The following is a 20,938-nucleotide window of genomic DNA, read 5'->3' on the forward strand; positions in this document are numbered from 1 at the left end:
TAGGGTTACTATTCTTCGATATTTCATACAAATTATATATTTATACTATACAAATATTATTCCAAAAGCATCAGATAATATCAATTTTCACAAAAATTAAAGTTGTTGGGAATCTGGCCCAAGAAAAAAAATCTGTTTTAAGATTAAATTTTGAAAATATGGAACTTAGAAATAAGGATACATGAGAATGAATTGTCCAATATCCTACATTAAAAAAAAAATGTACGACTATTTTGTGTCTTTTACAAAAACAGTTGGCATTTATCAAGAAAGAAAAAAAATTTTTCATACATGAATACTTAAATTGAAGTGAAATTTCACACTTTTTTTTTCATTTTAGATAACACAGCATTGAGAGAAGAGTTAAAACGTGCAATTAACAAATTTTATTTCGAAGTATATTAATATATCTTTTTCAAGAATATATATTTATAATTTTCTTTTAAAACATGTATATATAGAGAGAAAATAAGTATTATTATTGAGTGAAAAGAAATTAAAAATTGTATACAGTATGCATTAACTTTTGGAAAATTTAAAGTACAGTATTAATATTTAATGCATTTGGAATTTCTGAAATAATTTATCAGGCAATTTCTACATGATTACAAGCAATAATTTTTCTGGTGGGGGTGATTTTTTTCCCACACTCTACAGAATAAAAGCATTTACTATTAATGGGAACTGATGAATTTTTATAACAATGCATCAAGCATATTGTTGCTTAATGATTACATTATGACCTTCCGTATAATTATGTTAGTCCATAAAACAGAATTGTCATCTTCAAAAAAGGGCATGTAAGATTTTTTATTAGACATAATTACAGAGTGAAAAGAAATTGATGAAAATATTACATGCAAATGTCAGTCATGTAACTTAACATCTAGACATCATTTGCATTGTGACCAATCATAAGAACAGAATTTTTCCAGCATATGCAGTACAGTTTTCTTAAATGATACATGAGCAATGAAATAACTGCCATAACATGCATTCACTGAAATATGTTACAAAATGAGCTTATGAAAATAAATCAAAACTTATAAAAGCATCTTAAGTATCAAGAATGCATGAGTAATAAACAATTACAAAGATAGCATTACCACAAAGTATATTTCTATTGAAAAATCTAGTAAAATTCAAAATGAAGAAACTATAAAATTTCAAGGCAATTTGCTACACCTCTTTATTCCTGGTATTTATATGTAATTTTAATGTTTCTCACAGCTAACATGCAAATTATTATATTACAAATCTGTACAGTAATGTGATTTTGACAGTTTTGACATCTACTCATCTCGGTGCATGTGGGAAGGGAAAATATTTATAAATCAGATACTTCAGTTCTAGTGGTGATATGTTTTCCTTATTTAGAGAGTAGGTTCTCAAAAAAGTACTTTCTATGGTCTTTCATTAAAGATCTTTTAATCTAAGCATCCAAATAAAACTAAAAGTCTGAATTTCTGATTTAGACTTTACAGTATGAAACATAAAGATTTGTCCAACTATAATATATGATAAAATACCTTCCAGTTGTTAAATTGTCTCCAAATTGCCAGCCAGTTGTATTTTCTTCAGTAATATATTCTATAATATCGCCCTCCCTTAGCGCTAGTTGATGATCCCCAGTTGGCTCATAATTGTAAAGTGCTTTGGCATAACTAGTCTGTCCATCACCATTATATTGAATTACTCGACTGTACCTCTTTCGACTAGCATCTAGCATGAAAATAAAAACAATACAAATGGTTATAGATAAAAAAATCGTAATGAATGAAAATTTTTAAATATTAATTGAACATTTATAAATTAAGTATGTATAACCCCAAAAACATGAAAAAACAAATGTAAATGAAATTATTCTTTGAAAAAGTTTATAATTATCTGTTGCAAAAGTGTAACTTTAATAGAAATGCTTCATAAAGAAACTAATCAATAAATACTGTAAACTAAAACTAAATTATGTATGCAAAAACATTCTTTGAAGCATACATCAGGAATTAAGAGGTAAAAAAAAAAAAAAAAAAAAAAAAAAAAACAGTTGATTTCATAACCATCAGTTTCGTTGCAAAGAGTATTTAAATGGAAACAACCATAATAAAAAAAAAATTAGCAATTCATAAAAAAGGAAATAATACCAATTACTTACTAATATTTAAAATGCAATTAAATACACAACACTGATTCTTCAAACATAAAAAGTTTTCTTAAAATACACATAAAAATAATGGAATAGCTTTCTCAGAGAAATGAATGTAATTAGCATCATAAGATGCATTATACACAAGTATTTCAAAAGTTTTTTCAATGCCTATATTAAGAAATATTTCATATCTACAAAGCGTTCCTTAAATTTGGACACATTTTAAAAAGTCATAAAAATTTAAGAAACTTGCATTATGATTTGCACCTAAACACTTAATTACAAAGGCCAATGTTTTTTGAGAGAGGGGTATAAGATACATCTTAGATCAAATTTGTTACATTAAATGAACAGAACAGAATGAGAAGTATGATAAATAAAATTATGTAACTAAACATCTCAATTCTTTATAATTATTTCTTAGATTTTGTAGGTATTTTTAAATACATACATGACTATGCCTTGGATGAATTCTTTTTTTCCCATTTACTTACACTGCATATTTTAATCAAGTGGACATGCAAAACAGCTATAACATATTTTGGTTTTCTAGATTCCTATTCAATTAAAAAGTTACTATTTATGATAAATTTATATACATTATATTTTGCATTATTTCATTGCATAAATCACAGAAGTAGAGGCTTATTTTAATTTATTGCCTTAAATTAATGCACCTTAGATGAAGACAAATTAATCAATTTTTAACTTTTTCAGATTTTTACTTTTTCAATTATTATGAATTAGTTTGGAGTATTTTGAAACTACTAAACATCAATGCGTGAACCTCCCTAGTTTTCTTAAGATGTTATGTTACATTATGATACCATGTTATTTATCTGGCAAGTGCTTCAACTGCTCAAAATATTATTTTATTTGACATGACTTGGCAAAGAGCAAATTTTCAGAGTGCTGCTATTTGACCTAGCACATGATCTTTATCTTTCAAATTATAATTGTTTTAAGTGATTTAAAAGCTATAAACACACTGTATAATAATTCCAAATTTTATTTCTCTAACATTAGGAGCACCTTTACTGTAGTCTTTTTAAAGTTTGTAGACCGTGTTACACTGACTCCCATGTATTTATCATTCATACAGCTTCACAAATAATCAATTCTCACAGTGTTGCATCCCGCGAACGGGCTGGCTGCATGGGCGTTTTCGTGGTTTTCCCCATGTGTAACGTGTATACGAGCCAGTTTCCCTTAGAAAGTCCTCCACGAAAGGCATCCCTCCCTTTAGGCAGATAGCCCTTGTGTGCTTTGCCATAATTAAATACACCACACCACCACAGTGTTGCAATTTGGCATTAAGATTTTTACATATAATTTAATTGATATAATATAAATACATACTATGATTTAAATAAAAATTTACTGAATTAAAGTAAATCTGAACAACAACAACAACAACAACAACAAAAAAAAAAAAAAAAAAAAAAAAAAAAATCTTTAATGAACTGCTCTTGAGTTAGAAACAAAAGGTGGCAACAAATAATTTTCAAGATTGTTTTGAGACAATCACCAGTACAGAATTAACATTTGGAGATTTCTTGAAGCAATATTTTAATATTTTCTTTTGCTCAACTCTCATTAATAATGCCTGGTAGCAAGGACCATAAATTTGGAAGCAGATAAATTATGACCATATTACACTGCAAGTAGAGATTTTAAGGGCTTTGATACTGATGATGTTTTCATTATTTATGTACTCTGTCTTCAGAAAAAACCTTGCCTTGAAGGTCAACAATCAAGGTGAAGATTTCCTACAAGTCTATAAAACAGAGTTCAATGAGAAAGAGCCGAATCAATTCAAGAGAAACAACAAAAGCGTATTGGAGTAAGAGGACAGAAGAAAAATTAAACTTTATTCACAAAATTTGGGCAAAAGTGATAAGGTGAAATGATTTACATAATGATACCACCTTGATAGGTTTGGTTTGGCATATGTTATTATGGCAAAGCCTCGAGAGCTATCTGTCCAAAGGGAAGGATGCCTTCATGGAGAATTTCTAAGGGAAACTGGCTCGTATATATGTTACACACGGGGAAAACTATAAAAATGCCCATGCAGCCAACCCACTTGCTGGATTCGAACCTCAGACAAGCATGTTACAGCATCAATGTTTTCAATGACAATGCCATGTCTCACTTTAGAAACACTTTAAAAAGCAGATAACAAGAAATATCAAACTGATTTTGAGTGAAAGTGGGTCTCAAGCAGAATCATGTTATACTAAGAGACTAAAAAAAGATTAAAGAAAATACTCGAGATAAATATTTTCAGAGAAAGAAACTTTTCATATAAACAATAAATCTTTTCTGTTTCTCATTATTTTGCATTTATGCCCTGCATTGTAATATTCTGTTTAATATTGTGTTTACATATATATTTTTCAGATTTAATGATTTTTTATTGACTTTGTAGGTACATTTCCATTTCGCCAGCACAGGCGATAAAGTCCCCCAAACCGATACAAACAATGCCAAACAATATATCCCAGCTGGTAGCTTTTTACTGCCCCATATCCAAAACAAGTTGTGGCCACTTTTTATCTTTATCAGCCATGTCCTTTTCCTAATATGTCAAAAATGAAAGAAAAATCAATGAAAATTTCAGATTTGCCCAGAACAGAGGAAGAATCTGTCAAATTCTTTCAAGTGAAAAAAGTTTTGCCTAAGATTGCTACTTGTGATAATAATTCTGAAATGAAATTGTATTTCAGAGACGAATTGCAGCAACGCTGCAACCTTTGAATTTGTCACAGCAAACATAGCACGTGGTTCAAGTCATCGAAATTGTGTGAGGTTTATCTATGGTTGCAGGAAAGAAGCAAGTTCAGTTAAATGGTGTGAAAATGAGTCAGTTGGAAATCAGTCATTAAAGAGTTGTGACTGGAGCAGTACGAGAACGGTCAGATGAACAGCATGTCATCATCTGAAAAGTTGTCTTGCAGAATTTATGTGGAGAAGGGAAATGACAGACCCATTTAAAAAAATGTTAAATATTAAAATGTTTATGCCTCTAAAGTGAAAAATTCTTAGAAATAACATTTGTTGAAATTTTTATGCATATACTGTGTGTTTTTACAGTGCGTGGTTTTTTTCTTTTTTTTTTCTTTCTTTTTTTTTTTTTTTATTTGCGCCAACTTTTCCATTTTGGCGGTTCTGGCGATAAAATCCCCCAAAATGATACAACTGATGCCAAATGACATATCCCGGCTGGTAATCCTTTACCACCACATTTTTTTAACTTTGTGGTATAAATTAAGTAAACAATTGTCCAAGTTGGAGAAACAAATTAACCCAATTTACATGAATGTCGATGGGCAAAACAGTTTTAGTTTATGAACATCTCAGATGATGAAGGATCTTCGGAAATGAATTATGTGGTATAAGTACAAGGAACGTGATGTTTAATAGTGTTCAACATAAAAAAAGTTAATAACAAAGAGATAAAAAAAAAGTTTTGTAAGCTGTGTTACTAAAAAAAACTGAAGACTAATATGACGAACAGAGAAAAGACTGAAATGAGTAGAAAAATATATGACAACACTTAACACTGTATTGTCAATTCTAAACATATGCTGGTATGCTGCTTTTAAATATTTTGTGATATTGCTGTCGAGCTGTTTGTGGCATAAGTGCAAAGAAAGCAAATATTTAATAATTAAACCAAAAAGACAAAAGAATTGTGAAAGTGGGAGTGAGTCTAGCAGCAGATTTTTTACATTTAGGTTCAGCTTGATCATAGAAAGCCTTTATAAACCCTCTGGTGAGATGCTGCAATCAAAATCTTATTAGATTTTCTTTCCCTTTTTAATATTTTTTTTTTCCATGACAGCAAAGAAGCTTATCCTCCCCCACCCCCGACAGGTAAAAGGCTAAAAATTATGTCTTCTTTTAAAACCTATACAATGGGACTCACTTTTTGTATTAAAGGAAGAATTCAGGATTCATTCATTAAAAGAAACTAAAAGCAAAATCCTGAAACAAGCAAATTTAATTTAAAAAAAAAAAAAAAAAACTGAACCCATTAAAAACAACAACTGAAATTCTTTAACTATTTAATTCTAGTCTCAGCTGATTTATCTTTCTTTTACGATTAATTTTGAAATAGTGTTCTTTTAAGCACAAAGATGTCTACATTTCTTTTAAATGAAAATTTCGCAAGTTCTTAAGGTGTGACATATTACGTGGAAAAAATTTACCTCAAAATAAAAACATTAAATTTGATAATAACAAAATTTTATTTTGCCATTACAACATTTTTAAACAAAATGTTTCCAAATTTTCTGCCATTACCTATTATTTTGTTATTTTAGCATGACCATACAAAAGATTCTGCTGCACAAGACAGTACATTATTATTATCTTTGTTTCATGAAAAAAAGCCTATCTCCAGAGTGCTGATATTTTACGTGACAAAAGATTTTCAATTTATAATTCTGTTGCATTAATAATTGAGCAATTTAAAAGAATGAAAGCATTTCTTAATAATTTATTTTTTAATAACATTTAATAATTTAAAATGCTTAATTTTTATTCAACTGATAATTTTCATGAATATATATAGTATAATAATAATTAACAATATCTGTTTTTAAATTCTTCAGTGAAGAAAATTTCATTTATATTTATATCTCCAAAGATGTTGAACGAAATGAATGAAAAATGATCTTACTTAAGTTTATTTGATATACAAAATTAAGGCCTTATCCATTTTTTTAGAGAAGGAAAAAAAGTGATCAGTGAAAACTCAACTAGTAAATATAATCTATTTTCCAACAGTATTAAATTATGAACTTACCAGTAAGTGTAGGAGGAGATGAATTAGTTGGAAGGCAATATTCTGACTTTGCTCGAACAATTGGTCTAGCATAAATGTTATCTTCTGAACACTGTAACCTTAAAGTATGTGACAGAAGAGAATCTCTATCTTTTTTACCATAACTTCGTGCTATTGAATTATTTCGAATCACTACATCCAGCATACTATCCAAAGAATAAGGATTCTCTATACTTCCAGGTAAAGGCTAGGAAATGAGCATTAAAATATAGGTATTAAAATATTGCTATATATATATATGTATAATTAAAAAAAGCATTTGAAATATATATATATAAACTAATATATATATATACATTTCGAATGCTTTAAAAATAAAGTTCAACAAATGGCAAAACAGCATTTTTATTATTGAAAATTTTCAATATTAAAAGATTCACATTGAAATTATAACATTTAAGGCACACAATTTCACATATGCCAAGATAATACAAGAAAACAAGTGTCACAGATTATAAGCATGTCTTGTTATTTGTGTACAATAATATGAAAAAACTTTGAATGGATTAAAATTTTTAATGTTAGAATTAAAGCTAAACTTATGAACAGTTTTCAGAGGAAATATATATAATTAAATTAGCATCAAAGTTATAATTTATTAGAAACTCTTAATTCTCAGCAGTTCAGCAACTTCAATGCCTGCTGAAGTTAATTTGGAATGCACAGAACAGAATTTAATTTTTATTCTAATTTCTGTAACATAGTTATTCAAATATATAAATGTCTAGTTAAAATACAATAAATTTATTTCCAACTTTCAATATGCTATGTTTAAATATTACTGGTCTTGCATTGTGAATGCAGAACATAAGATATATCAAATAAGACTGCATAACCTATATTATTATATTTTACTAGTATTACTAGCACTTCATGCTCAGCTTCTTGGCCCCATATAAAATGATAACTGCCAAAAATGTCAATGTTTGCAATGCAAATTTTGAAATTAATTGCTTGCTGCACACATTGTTAGAATATTTACACTGAAATTTTCTGCATCATTTACTGTCAAAGTAGTTCTGAATGTGCAAAAATATTACAAATTACTTTGCTAATAACAATGATACACAATAATGTGTTAAGTAAATACATATTTAATGCTTTAAAAATCTGAGCTCTCTCATGTTATAGTGCATAATCAACACAAACAAACTTTAAGTAAAAATTACATTTTCATACACCAAAAAATAAAATAAATAAATTTTTAAAAAATCTAAGAGCTTCCAGATTTATTTTCCAAAGGTCTCAGGCACTGGAGATAAGAATGTTCTTTTTTCCATACAGTGTTGCCACTGCTCACTTTGAAATTGCTGAGTTTAAAATACGAAACAAATAACAAAGAGAATTCCAAATTCCAAATTTGGGCTTCCAGATGCCCATATTCGAGTGTATGACTACCTTATTCAAAATTTTATGTCTCTAGGTGCCATTGTTTTCCACAGTGCAAGAAACATTCATATATATTCATGCAGATTATTTAATTTCTTTAAATATTTGGTGGCAACAATCTAAAAAGTGAAACATCATTTACAGTGAACCAACACAAAATTTGCCTTTACGGGCAAATTGTGCCTTTGGGCTAATAAAATACCGTATCTGACAGCATATAAGACACACCCTTATTTAGAAGACCACACACACGGAAAAAAAGTTTCAATAGTCCACAATAACTTCAAATGTGGTTTCTTTTAGTTTTCACATTTCGTAAGGCCCACCAGCGGCCGAGCGGTAACGTCGCTGAATACTGGTAGTTTGGTCCGAGGTTCGAAGCCCACTAACGGGCTGGCTGCATGGGCGTTTTCGTGGTTTTCCCCATGTGTGACATGTATACGAGCCAGTTTTCCTTAAAAAGTCCTCTATGAAGGCATCCCTCCCTTAAAGCAGATAACCCTCGAGTGCTTTGCCATAACCTATTGAATGCAATTACCAAACATATTTTTATTAAGGAAAATTAACATACGGCAAGCTATTTTGAACATGATATGTAAATTTCAATAATGAATAAATGAATGAACGGCAAGCAATCAAACATAATACAAAATAAAGCAGAAACAACAAAAAACACAGATTCAAGGAAAACGTTGCCTATCATGAAATAAGACTTTAATCACTTTCAAAACCATAAAATCCTTTTCACTATCATCATCATCGAAAACGAAAATATCGTTATCACTACTGTTTCCGTCATCGCTAGTATCACCTTCTTTGAATAATGCGCCATCTTCTGTTCCGTCAAGAGCATTACTGATCCCTCACTTCTTAAAGGAGTTAACAATTACTTCAGCCTTTACGTCCTCCCAAAATCCTTTTACCCACTCGCACACTTGTGAAATAGAGGGCCGCTTCATTCTACCTGAGGGTGTGAGGGCGTGACGTGGCTCTCCTATCCACTTGTTCTATCGTTCTCGCACTTTTTCCTTAAATGGCTTTTTCACCGATACATCTAAAGGCTGCAATTGGCTAGTTAGTCCACCACGAATGACAGCTATCTGGGTTTTTAATTCTCTCGCTTTATTCTTTATGGTTTCAGTTCTACGGGCACTAAACTGTTCCGAAACAAAAAGAGAGTGTTTTCTTAAGAGTCCACCAGGTCGCCTTGACCATACGTTCTGCAACCACAGTTTCATTCCAGCTTCGTCCATCCAGCCTTTCAGATGAACATGAACAATAACACCCGTTGGAAGTTTTTCTTTCGGATGAGTTTTTCTTTTGAATATGAAAAACGGCGGTAGTTTTGTGCCATCAGCACAACATGTTAGAACTACCGTATATCGGGTTTTTTCATGACCTGTGGTTTTTATGGTTAATGATTTAGACCCTTTAAAACTCAGTCTTGTTGGATGGTACATCAAATGTGAGTGGAATTTCATCCATATTTCCTATTTGACCAAGCTCAAAAGAAGTTTTCTTGCGTGCATTTATAGCAAACCTATGAAATGCTAGTATTTTTTCTTCATAATCTGCTGGCATTTTCTGTGCAATAGTTGTTTTTGTGCACATTGATAAGCCTTGCCTTTTCATGAACCTGTAGCACCAGCCCTCAGACCCTGAAAGTTCTGATTCCCATGTTTTTCTGCAAATCCTTTGGCCTCATTGATTATCATTTTGGTTGAAACACTTATCCCAGATTTCTTCTTATCTATCACCCACATTTTTACAGCATTTTCAAGTTCAAGCCAAGATGGAGCTGGGCATCAAAGGTTTTATTTTATTTTATTTTATTTTTTTTCAGTCTTCAGTTGATCTTCCTGCAGTCACTAAGTACGTATCATTTTTTCGGTAAGTGGTGGACCGAAATGCCTTGCTGCTGCTCTGTTTCCATGCACTTTGGCGTAGTTTAACACTCCTAGTTTATACTGAATTGTATAGCTTAATCTCTTGTTTCCTGTGGTCATATTTTCCACGGCATTTTTTTTAAAACAAATATTTTTAAGCACCAATACCGAAACATTTATACAGAGTAAGCAACGATACCGATACGTGTGTCGGCTGAGTCAAAGAAAGTCTATGTAAAAACGGAAAGGCTCCATAGACGTAATGTGATCGTCGAACCTGTTCGAGCTTCGACATCAGCTTTGAGCTTTGGCGCTTTTTGGCGACAGATATTTCATGCATGCGCAAAATAATTATGGCAGATGTAGAAAAAGTTATGTGTGTCTAGACCTTTATCCAGGCTAAAAATAGCATTCAGTATTGAAAGTTAACCTTTGTCCTTCACGTATAAGATGCAGGTAACTTTTTTGAGACCAAATTTAGGAAAAAAAGTGCGTCTTACATGCTGTCAAATACGGTAAATGAGATCCTCATTTGCTTTACCTACAGATCTGCATGCAGTGTTGGATTTATTGATAGCCAATATTCCTTTTAAATAAAAGTATACCTCAGACTACCAAGTTATCAATGAGTTTTTGGAAATCACTGCACAGAATCCTAATATCATACATCCTTTTTAAATGCTATACTTTGTTTATCTTAAATATGACTTTTGCATAAGAAATGCCAACATTGAGCTTAATCCAAGCGAATATAAAATTTCTGGACATTTAATTATTTTAGATGGGGATTAGGAACATCTAAAAATTAATATTGTTCAGAAAAAAACAAAGGAATTCCCCCATAAATGATATAAAGTATGCATTTCAATAGCTAATTTATTATTTTCACAGTAAAATTTAGAAAACTTGCATTTAAGAGAGTTGCCACTTTAGAAAACACTAACAGGTATACAATAGTGCCTAATACACTAGACTTATGAAGCCCTGAAAAAGCACAAATCAAAACTATCTTGCTGAACAAGCTAAAACATTTTACAAAACTAAAAAGCAATACCTCAGGTCCATTTTTTACAGCCGCATAACAGGACTCTGGTAACTTGTCTCTTGTCTCAGCAATAGATTCCCACTGGGGTAATTGTTCTTCCAAAATTTCACATCCCTAAAAATAATTAAAATATTTTATTAGACCATGTGCTACCTCAATAATAACACTTGCCAAAAAAAAAAGTGTTCTCTGCATAAAACAATTTAAAATAATGAAAATGTTTACAGTCAGTTGTTCTAACTCTATAAAAAATATTCATTTTATGTTAACTGTTTTGTAATTATTTACACAAAGCATTCAAGGTCCCTCTGTGTAAGCAGAAAAAGATGCTTTCTATGAGGGCTTTTCAAAGAGAAGGGCTCATATTTACCTTACATAGAAGAAAGTAGAGAAAGCCATGGGAAACTGAACTGTATGATGCATTTGTGCTTTAACCCTCTCGCAAAATATCCCGCGATTTCCACATGCAATGTAGTAGTAGCCAAATTTGCGCAACCCGCTCTTTTCTTGTTCATGGTTCAGAGTCGTAGCTAGGGTTTTCAGCACCCAGGAACAACTGAAGAGTTTGCGCCCCCTACTGCTTGCCAAGGATGGAAAACATTTAATTCTAAAATGTCGTAACATCAGTTTGGCGCCCCTTGGATTCTGCGCCCGGGGACAGATGCCCCCTTGCCCCCCTCTAGCTACGCCCCTGTCATGGTTTCATTTTGGCTTTTCTGTGATGTTTAATTGTTTATTCAGATCTGGGTTAACACATGCCGTTAGTTGTCCGCATTTCTGCAAAATATGCAAGCATGTTTGGCCTCATTTTGGGCACTCTTTTCAGAGCTCAAAGATATCTATAATTTGACTCTCAATCTCATAAGACTAACTGCTCATCATTTTGCTAGCCCCCCCAAGAAAGAGCCTATTAGACAGTGTGTTGTCTGTTGCTTAAAAAAGAAAAAGAAAAGAAAAAAAAAAAAAAAAACCTCACAGAGAGAGAGAGAGGCTGGAAATACAAGTTGAAAATTTGGTGCAGAGATTGCAAGGTAGGATTTCCTCTCAAGCCTTGTTTCAAAGTTTATCATATTAAACTTTGTTTCTAATACATATTTTGCATATTTTCATTAATATATACGTTTTACCTTTGTATTTCATAAAATAAATCATAATTTAGCTAAGATTAATTTTCAAAATTTTGCTTTTATATGATTATTCTTCCAATTTAAATTTTCTGACAACCTTTATTTATCATCTAATTGTCTATTGGAAGGGTAACTTTTTTACAAAATTTTTTGTATATTTTAATTGTAAAATATATGTAGAATTGGAATTAAATAATAATAATAAAAAAATAAATAAATAAAATAATAATAAATAGGCAAATTTTGAACCTATTTTAATTTTAAAAAGTTACACAGCGAGAGGGTTAAGATACAGCAACATCTCTGCTTATGAGTTGAAACTACAAAAAATGCATCAGGAAGAAATGAAGAGAAATAAATTAAATTCTGAAATTCTCACTATTAGTAATTATGAAAGAAAAAACTTCAATAGTTCAACCTTAGATATGAGACTGGATCTACAAAAAATCTTCATGCATACTGGATGTTCTTTAAAAACATTATTAGTTACTTTTGCTAATGAGTAAATTATCAATCACCTTAGTATGATAGATTAGAAACTGCCTATTTAAGGCACACTGGCGTTCTAGGACTGTTCCATACATGACTCGTTCTTGAATAATTGCCTGAAATAATATAAGCATACTTAACATTTCCTTTAACAGAAAACTTTATTTCATTCAAAACATTTAATTTTATATAAGACAAAATAGTATAGATTTACCATTTACTACAACAAAAATAAAAAATCTGAAAATCTTCAGATTTTAAATTACGTCCGTCCAAAGGGGCGTTTTTTTTAATAGCGTTTCAGTTGAATAGCAATGTTGTAAAATAATTTTAAAATGAGCATATCTTTAGAATTTCTAATATACAGTACCACGCATTTCAGATAAAATGTCCCCCCCCCCAAAAGAGTGTTGCCATTGCTCGCTTTTAAGTCGTTGAGTTTGTTAACCAAAAATTCATTAAAGTTTTACAAAATATAAAATCGATAATAAAACAAATTCCAAATTTGGACTTTCAGATGCCCATATTCGCAGTAGGATTACTTCATTCAAAATTGAATCACTATAGGTACCATTGTTTTATAACAATGCAAGAAACTTGCATACATTTATACAGATTCTTCATTATTTAATTTCTTCAAATATAATACAGGGCGATAGTATTTGGTGGCAACGATTGGGACAAATCCCCTTAGGACGTGTAAAAAATGGAAATGTTTATAAGATAATATAAGGTAAGGAATGCATATGAAAGTACAGAGTGACATATAAGGTAACAGAAAAAAGAACAAGCACTGTAATTTCAGGTAGATAAGCCATGGCTTATACATGCTTAAAAGCTGAAAATTTAGGGCTGCTGTGAATCTGCCAGAGTGGCTTATCTGAAGTAATTTTCTTTTTTTCTCAGATTTAGAACTTCGCTAAGTTATATTGTTAAGTCATGTGCAAGTGAAAAATTAATGTAGAATTCGCTGCAACATTTCAGACTGATACAAGCCCTTAGGTTGCATTAAGGCATATAACAAGTTTGAGTAAAGTTTATTAAACTCACCTAACTGTAGTAAAGATTCTGTTATACATGTACTTTCAATGCTGAGCTCCATGATTTTGTCTGTGTTTTCTAATAACCATTGTCTTTTTAAAGGCCACAGGAATTTTTATTTCCTCATGTTCATCCTTATGCAAGGCTTACTGCTTTGTGGCTTGCTGCAGAGCTTACTTTATCATTTGTATTGTGGGATTTTTAAAATTATTACTGTTATTATGCTCCTACTCTAAGAAAAAGTAAAACAGCTATTTCAGCAGTAAAGAAAAGTACAGAAGTTAAAAATCATCTGTGGCTAGAGAATTCAGGTTGATGAAAACTGCATTTGGCAGTGGGGGGTTGAAAAAGAAGAATTAGGGAAAGTGCATATGAATAAACAATCTTGTTGGACTAGAATCATTGCCTGGCCTGTTTTGGAACACAATTTAGAGAAAGGAACAACAGAGCAGGGAGAAAGAAAAGTATCAAGAGTAGGAATTCATCTTTAAACAAAAGTAACTGCTCAACAAATGGGCATTACAAACTTTGCTGCAAGATCTAAGTACGCTTCAGGTTCTTGATGCAAAAGAAATTATCCATCAGGATTTAAAAAACAATTGTATAGAAGTTGCTCATGGACTGGCTTGAGGAAAAAATAATAATAATAAAGATGGCTTTTTGGGGGACACATGAAAGAAAATTAAAGAACGAAATTTGAACAGAGAGCAAATCATTAATATGGATGAGGTGCCTGTTACTTTTTAATGCAATCCAAGCAGCACTGTTCATTCAACAGGTAAAAAAACTATTTCTTTATCTAGAATCGAGAATGAAAAAGACTTCTTTTCTTATGTTTTGGATCATGCCACCAATGGAGATTTGATACCCTTTGATAATTTTCAAAAGAAAAACAGTTCCAAAAGAAAACTTCCCTAAAAGTGTCATTATTTGCACCAATGAAAACGGATGCATGTGCAAAAAAAGAAATGATGTTCTTTCGATTGAAAGAAATTTATTGAAAAGGAACCTTTTTTGCAACATCATGAACTCATCATTTTGGATTCAATGCGATCTCATTTAGTGGAAATGGTAAAATTTGAAGGGGGGAATGAGCATTTGTGTCTCAGTGACACCGAGTGGGCTTCCAAAATTTTGCAACCACTGGATCTCATCATCATTAGAATTCTGAAGCACAAACTACTTATTGGGAGAAATGGATGAAAAGCAGACTCCATTCCTTTACAAATTCCAGACAGACAAGAAAACCTTCGTATGAGGAGGTTGCATACAATTTACATTAAGGTATTCCAAAATCTGGCAGACATTTTCTCCTTTTATCAGCTTTAAGTTTTCTTTTGCTATAAATAGAATATTATACAACTTCCAATGAAATATTTTGGAAAGTTTCGGTTATAGCTAGAAATATCTCCACATTAAAGATAAATAAAATTTCATAATTCTAAAAGCTTCTGAAACTATTTTGCATTGGAATTCTTCCACAAAATTCTCGGAAAATTCCTCGGAAAAATGTAAAAATATCAAAAGGAAATTAAATTATATATTTTTAGCAATTACTATTCAGATTCAAAATCATTTACTAACACATTCATCTATATTCATATGAAATATTTTACTGTAAACAGCCTAAAATACTAAGACTAAAATATAACAAACCTCTTTCAGACTATCATTACAGAATACTTCTAATCTTTCTTTGGCACTTTCCAGCATTTTCATATGCTGCAAGATAACAAACTTATTACTACACAACATGGCTCTTTAAAGAAATTATTGTTATTATATTTTTAATTCAGAAAAATTAGATGTAAAGAATAATCTAATATAATACATACAGAGAGCTGCTTATCTGTATTAATATTCTTTTTTCTTCTAGTTTTCTTGAGCGTTGTCACACATTTCATATATGCTTCTCGACGCCCTTTATATAACTGCTGAAATCTCTTTTGTTCCCTCTGAAAATTATATTTTTTGGTTAGTTTTACAAAACTAATTTCAAAATATGTTAAATAATATAACAATTTTAGATAACTTGATAAACTAAAATTTTTTAATTATATAAATGAAAAATTTTATTGCTGCTATTAATTATATTTTTATATCTTAAAATACACTTAATTAACTTACGCTTTAATACAAGCATAAGCTTTCAGAAAATTATGCATAGTTTACAGTGTTATTAATATATTTTATGTAAATTGAACATTTTATTCCTAATATCTAATTTATTAACATATTTTTGAGGTCATCTGTATAAATAAGCTTAGAAGAATGGCTTCAAACACATGTTTGTTTTTGGAAATTCAAAGGAATTTTGGAGTTTTATTCTTCTGATAGAATTCATTTCAAAATCAGAGAATTATTTCTCTCTTCTAGGATTACCAATGAATAAAAGATAATTTATTTATAATAATATTAACTACACAGAACATAGCTTCTAGAATTAATATAAATTTTACAATTCCTAACATTTTGCTTATGCATATGCTGTCTATTAGTTTGCAGCTTTTCATATTTATATGTTTCCTGTTCTTACCAAAAATTTCACATTAGCTTTAAGTATTTAAGGCTGACATTAAAATGAAGCTTTACAATAGCAGATTGAAAAAAAAAAATATAGAAGTAAAATTTAAACTTAATTTGGTAGCATGATGATCAAGATTAAATCTATCTTGCATATTTTTAATTCTATGGTTTGACAGAATAACAACAGTCTGATTTAGTCACACAATTTAATGCAACTGAATTTATGTGATGATTGCAGGTAATATTTCCCAAATTCAATGGTTACTATTCACCAATATATTTTAAATATTAACAATGTTTTAATACTATAATCATTTTGTATTTTGTTATCAATCAATTTATTAAATGTAAATCTGGTAACATCAGATAGTTTTCAGTTATCAACATGTAAAATGTCATGCTATGTTCAAATAGTTCAAATCCAGCTGTAATATCTAACTTCTACTACAGAAAATGTAATGTAATTCTTGTTTTATTTATAATACCACCTCTCCATTTACACTAAAGATAGAACAAAATGGCAACATGATTAAAAGAAAAGAAAATGATCAGCAAAGAAAATAGCAACTTCCAGCAGTAATTGCGACAAACATACGTAAAGAAATTTCAGAAAATGCACTACTATTAATCAGAAATATTCTTAAAACACAACTGACTTAATTAAAAAAATTTTTACTAGCATCTAGAGCCAGCGGTTCTCAACCATTTTACTAACGCACACCACCTAATAAAAATTGAAAAACCTTAGTACCAACACTGCATTTTACAATGATATTTCAGTTACTCTAAAAATATTAAAAAATATATATATATTGCCATTTCCACAATTTATTGGGTATTTGTATTAAATATGCACACATAAAAAATATTAGATTAAAACTTGGTTACCATTTTAATGATCAAAATTTAAGTTATAATACTTTAATTCTAAAACTTAGTGCAAAATTTTGGCCTTTTTAAGACAGATCAAGTTCTTTATGTCTGGTCTTATTTCACTTAGTTTTAACCATAAATTAGGATCCATTTTTAGCCCAAAGGACATTAGACCAGAAGGGCTATTAATTTTGCTTTGGCATTTTGTGTTGGTTCACTATAAATGGATGTACACTTATCAAATTGTTGCTACCAAATATTAGAGCCCTGTATTATAGTTAAAGAAATTAAATAATGAAGAATCTGCATAAATATATGTACGTTTCTTGCATTTTGATAAAACACCAGTATCTAGAGCCATCAAATACTGAATAATACATGTTTACACTCAAGTATGAGCATCTGAAAGCCCAAATTCGGAATTTGTTTTATTATCTATTTCATATTTTGTAAAACTTAACGAATTTTTGATTAACAAGCTCAACAATTTCAAAGTGAGCAATGGCAACACTGAACAGGGGAAAAAAATTATCTTCAGCGCGTGAAACTGTGTATCAGAAATTCTAAAGATATGCTCATTTTAAAATTACTTTGCGATATTGCTGTTGAACTGAATTTAACGATTTAAGTGCAAAGAAATTTATTTTATATTTAATATATATTTAATAAATAAAGGCAACACACAAAATGTTAAAAAAACTCCCTTAAAATCTGAAAGCTTTCAGATTTTTTAAAATTAATTTTGTTCTGTATTAGTTTTTCAAACATAACATGGAAGAAAATTCTTATTCACACAAATAGGCTGTGCAAAAATATAATAAAAATTTAATAACTTTATGCCTTTAACTTCTTTTTTCATTTCAGTCAAAAGTTAGCAAATGTGTTATTTTTGAAATCTGCAGTTCAATCACATGAAATTTCTACCAATTATTCTCTTTCTTCACGAGATAAAATTTCAGGTACATTTGAACAAAATGGATTTCTAATTTTCTTTTTCATAATTCTCAGAAAATACATGTTGAAACTGTATTTGTCAATGAAAAACAATGACTTTTAATGTCGGATGTTAAGTCTTATTACATTTTCAAATTTTTTTTTTTTTTTTTTGGTTAGAAAACTTTCTAAAAGTGGTTAAAAAGCTTAAAATATTAGTATCCAATTCCTTGATTATTAGCTTGAATTTTTTTACCATTACATTTATTTTATCTCTAATGGTAAACAAATTAACACTTTATCCTTGTAATCATTCAATCCATAGTAATTCAATAAATTTAACTTTCCAAAAATATCAGCTAAATATGCTAAACGTGGCGACCATAATTCACTAAATAAATAAATCATGTTGCAATTCAAATTTTAAATCACAAAGGAATATTGGATTTTCTGATTAATGTTCAAAAAGACAATTTAAAACTTTGCCTGTGGATTAACACATTACTTCAGAATGTAGCAAAAATGTTTCACGTTCACAGCGTATCTCTTAGCATAAAATCGTAAATATTCTTGAAGTTTGGTTTTTAATAAAATTAACAATTTTCACATCTTGATTCAAAACAATTTTCATGTTTTTGAGGATTGTTTTGGCTACTAAAGCTCCATTATGATTGGAGCAGTGAGTAAATTTAGTTCCAGGTACATTTTTATTTATTTTAAAAATAATACCAGAATGTTTCCCTGCTAAAGCCCCAGCTCCGTCACCGCATACAGCAATGCACTTATTCCAAGGAAGATCATTCTCAGACATAAAATTGTCAATTACTTTGAAATTTCATTTACAGTTGTTCTATCATGAAGAGATTCACAAAATACTCTTCTGCAATTCTTTTACCTTTTTCAAAACACATGTAGACAGTTCATTATATCAGTACACAATAACTGAACACTATAATTTCAATAATTGAACACCATTCGTTATATCAGTACTTTCATAAAATTGCAATGCGAAATACTCACTGTGTTTTATTATTTGAATAAGTGTCTCTTTTATGGAATTTGCATTTCATGAATTCATCTACTTACTGTATCATTTGATAACAGAATATTATTAAGTTCATTAGCCGCTTTTTCACTGAATAATATTAAAACGATAATTTTAGCTGCTCGTAATATAAGGTTTTTTCCAATAGTGAGAGCCAGCCCAGTCTTGGCAATTCTTTAGTCTTGGCAAAACGATAACTTTAGCTGCTGGTAATATAAGGTTTTCTCCAATAGTGAGAACCAGCCCAGTCTTGGCAATTCTTAGGCTTCTAGGTAACTATCTTCCAAAGCTTTTTCACTTGAGTAACAAAACCTCTCATTACTTGTTTACTATTTTTGAACTAGATAATCTCCTCCTACGATATTCTTTAGATTTATCCTCTAAATTGGCATGCTAGATTCAAGATGTCTTTTTAGAAATGATGGCTTCATACTTTGATCGGATAACAGTTCACCCCAAACAACACATTGAGTTTGAGGGTCAATTTCATCTTCATTCCAAGTAAACCCAAATAATAATTAGCTTTCATTATATTTTCTATAAACAATCTTTCAATATTCTTAGTGCTAGTAGATTGTTCTGAATCCATCACCTGTGAATCATGACTTTTCCACTTTCTCTGCCATTTTTCCATTTTGAAAAATCTAAGTTTGTTTTATTATTTTTTCACAAATATTTAAATGCACAATATATTATGAGTTCTTCAAAAACAAACGACGATATTCTCAAATCATGTAGAAAAGTAAAGAATACAAAGCAACAAGAAGGCAAAATACTTGCTGTTAAAGAACAGCAAATCGGCATAAAAAAATTATGCTAATTGAAAACAGAGAAATATGAGCTTGGAAATGACAGTGACATAAAGCGTAAACTAAGAATATTAGTGTATAGTGGTGGGGGAGGGAACAGATTATTTTGCTAAAGTCTATGAGCAGCTGCTGACCTTGAACAAAGCTCAGGTCACATAAATTTAGTGTTAGAGAAAAAATTTAAATAGAATGTTGAGGTATTTAATTTTTCAATTTTGTTGAGAATAATCACACGTACTCCCCGGTTCCTGATTTAATGTCATGTATTTTAATCGTAACTGTTATATACTTTTTCTTAGGTTGATCTGGCAACAGTGTGGTAGTTCTTGATCATGGTGTGACATGTAGAAATGTGCTGTTCCATGTGTGTGAAATTCCATCATTTAATAAAGCCTTTACTTAATTATCATTGGCCTCTGATTCACTTTTTTTTATAATCTTTACAGCAGAGCATGGTTGTGATATTGAACACGCTAGAGGCAAAGCATTTATATTTGTTTTGTGGAACTTATTTGTTTGGAACAGAATCGCGCGTTAAGTGAAATTTGAAATGGCAGCATGTGATGAGAACACAAAGTATTATGTTGAGCCGTTTAACGGTAAAAACTTTTCTCTGTTTAAGCGTCGTGTTGAAGCTGTGTTTGCAGCCAAAGAACTTGATAAATATTTAGACTTTGAAGTGGATGAAACAAAAGTTGCTGAAATCAAAGATGCAAAAAAGGCTTATGCCTTGCTACTAACCCTTCTAGATGATGCTATATTGGCGACCGTGTCGAG

The 20,938-nt window shown here is 30.4% G+C and overlaps 1 protein-coding gene across 4 annotated transcripts in view; it reads right to left on the bottom strand.

Annotated features, from left to right (window-relative positions):
- The window catches only part of LOC118180875 (BAR/IMD domain-containing adapter protein 2-like), a 259,049-nt gene that overhangs the window by 18,422 nt on the left and 219,689 nt on the right, over positions 1 to 20,938 (bottom strand). For all 4 annotated transcript variants that reach the window (XM_035349934.2, XM_035349935.2, XM_085812874.1 and 1 more), the window contains 6 exons: positions 15,811 to 15,930; positions 15,632 to 15,697; positions 12,964 to 13,050; positions 11,328 to 11,432; positions 6,960 to 7,185; positions 1,530 to 1,722 (listed from right to left, as the gene is read on the bottom strand). In XM_035349934.2, coding sequence (XP_035205825.1) covers positions 1,530 to 1,722; positions 6,960 to 7,185; positions 11,328 to 11,432; positions 12,964 to 13,050; positions 15,632 to 15,697; positions 15,811 to 15,930 — 797 coding nt within the window. The remainder of the gene's footprint in view (positions 1 to 1,529; positions 1,723 to 6,959; positions 7,186 to 11,327; positions 11,433 to 12,963; positions 13,051 to 15,631; positions 15,698 to 15,810; positions 15,931 to 20,938) is intronic.

This window comes from Stegodyphus dumicola, chromosome 3, assembly GCF_044657685.1.
Source record: "Stegodyphus dumicola isolate Sdum_Otavi_A_Nest chromosome 3, ASM4465768v1".
Taxonomy (NCBI): domain Eukaryota; kingdom Metazoa; phylum Arthropoda; class Arachnida; order Araneae; family Eresidae; genus Stegodyphus; species Stegodyphus dumicola.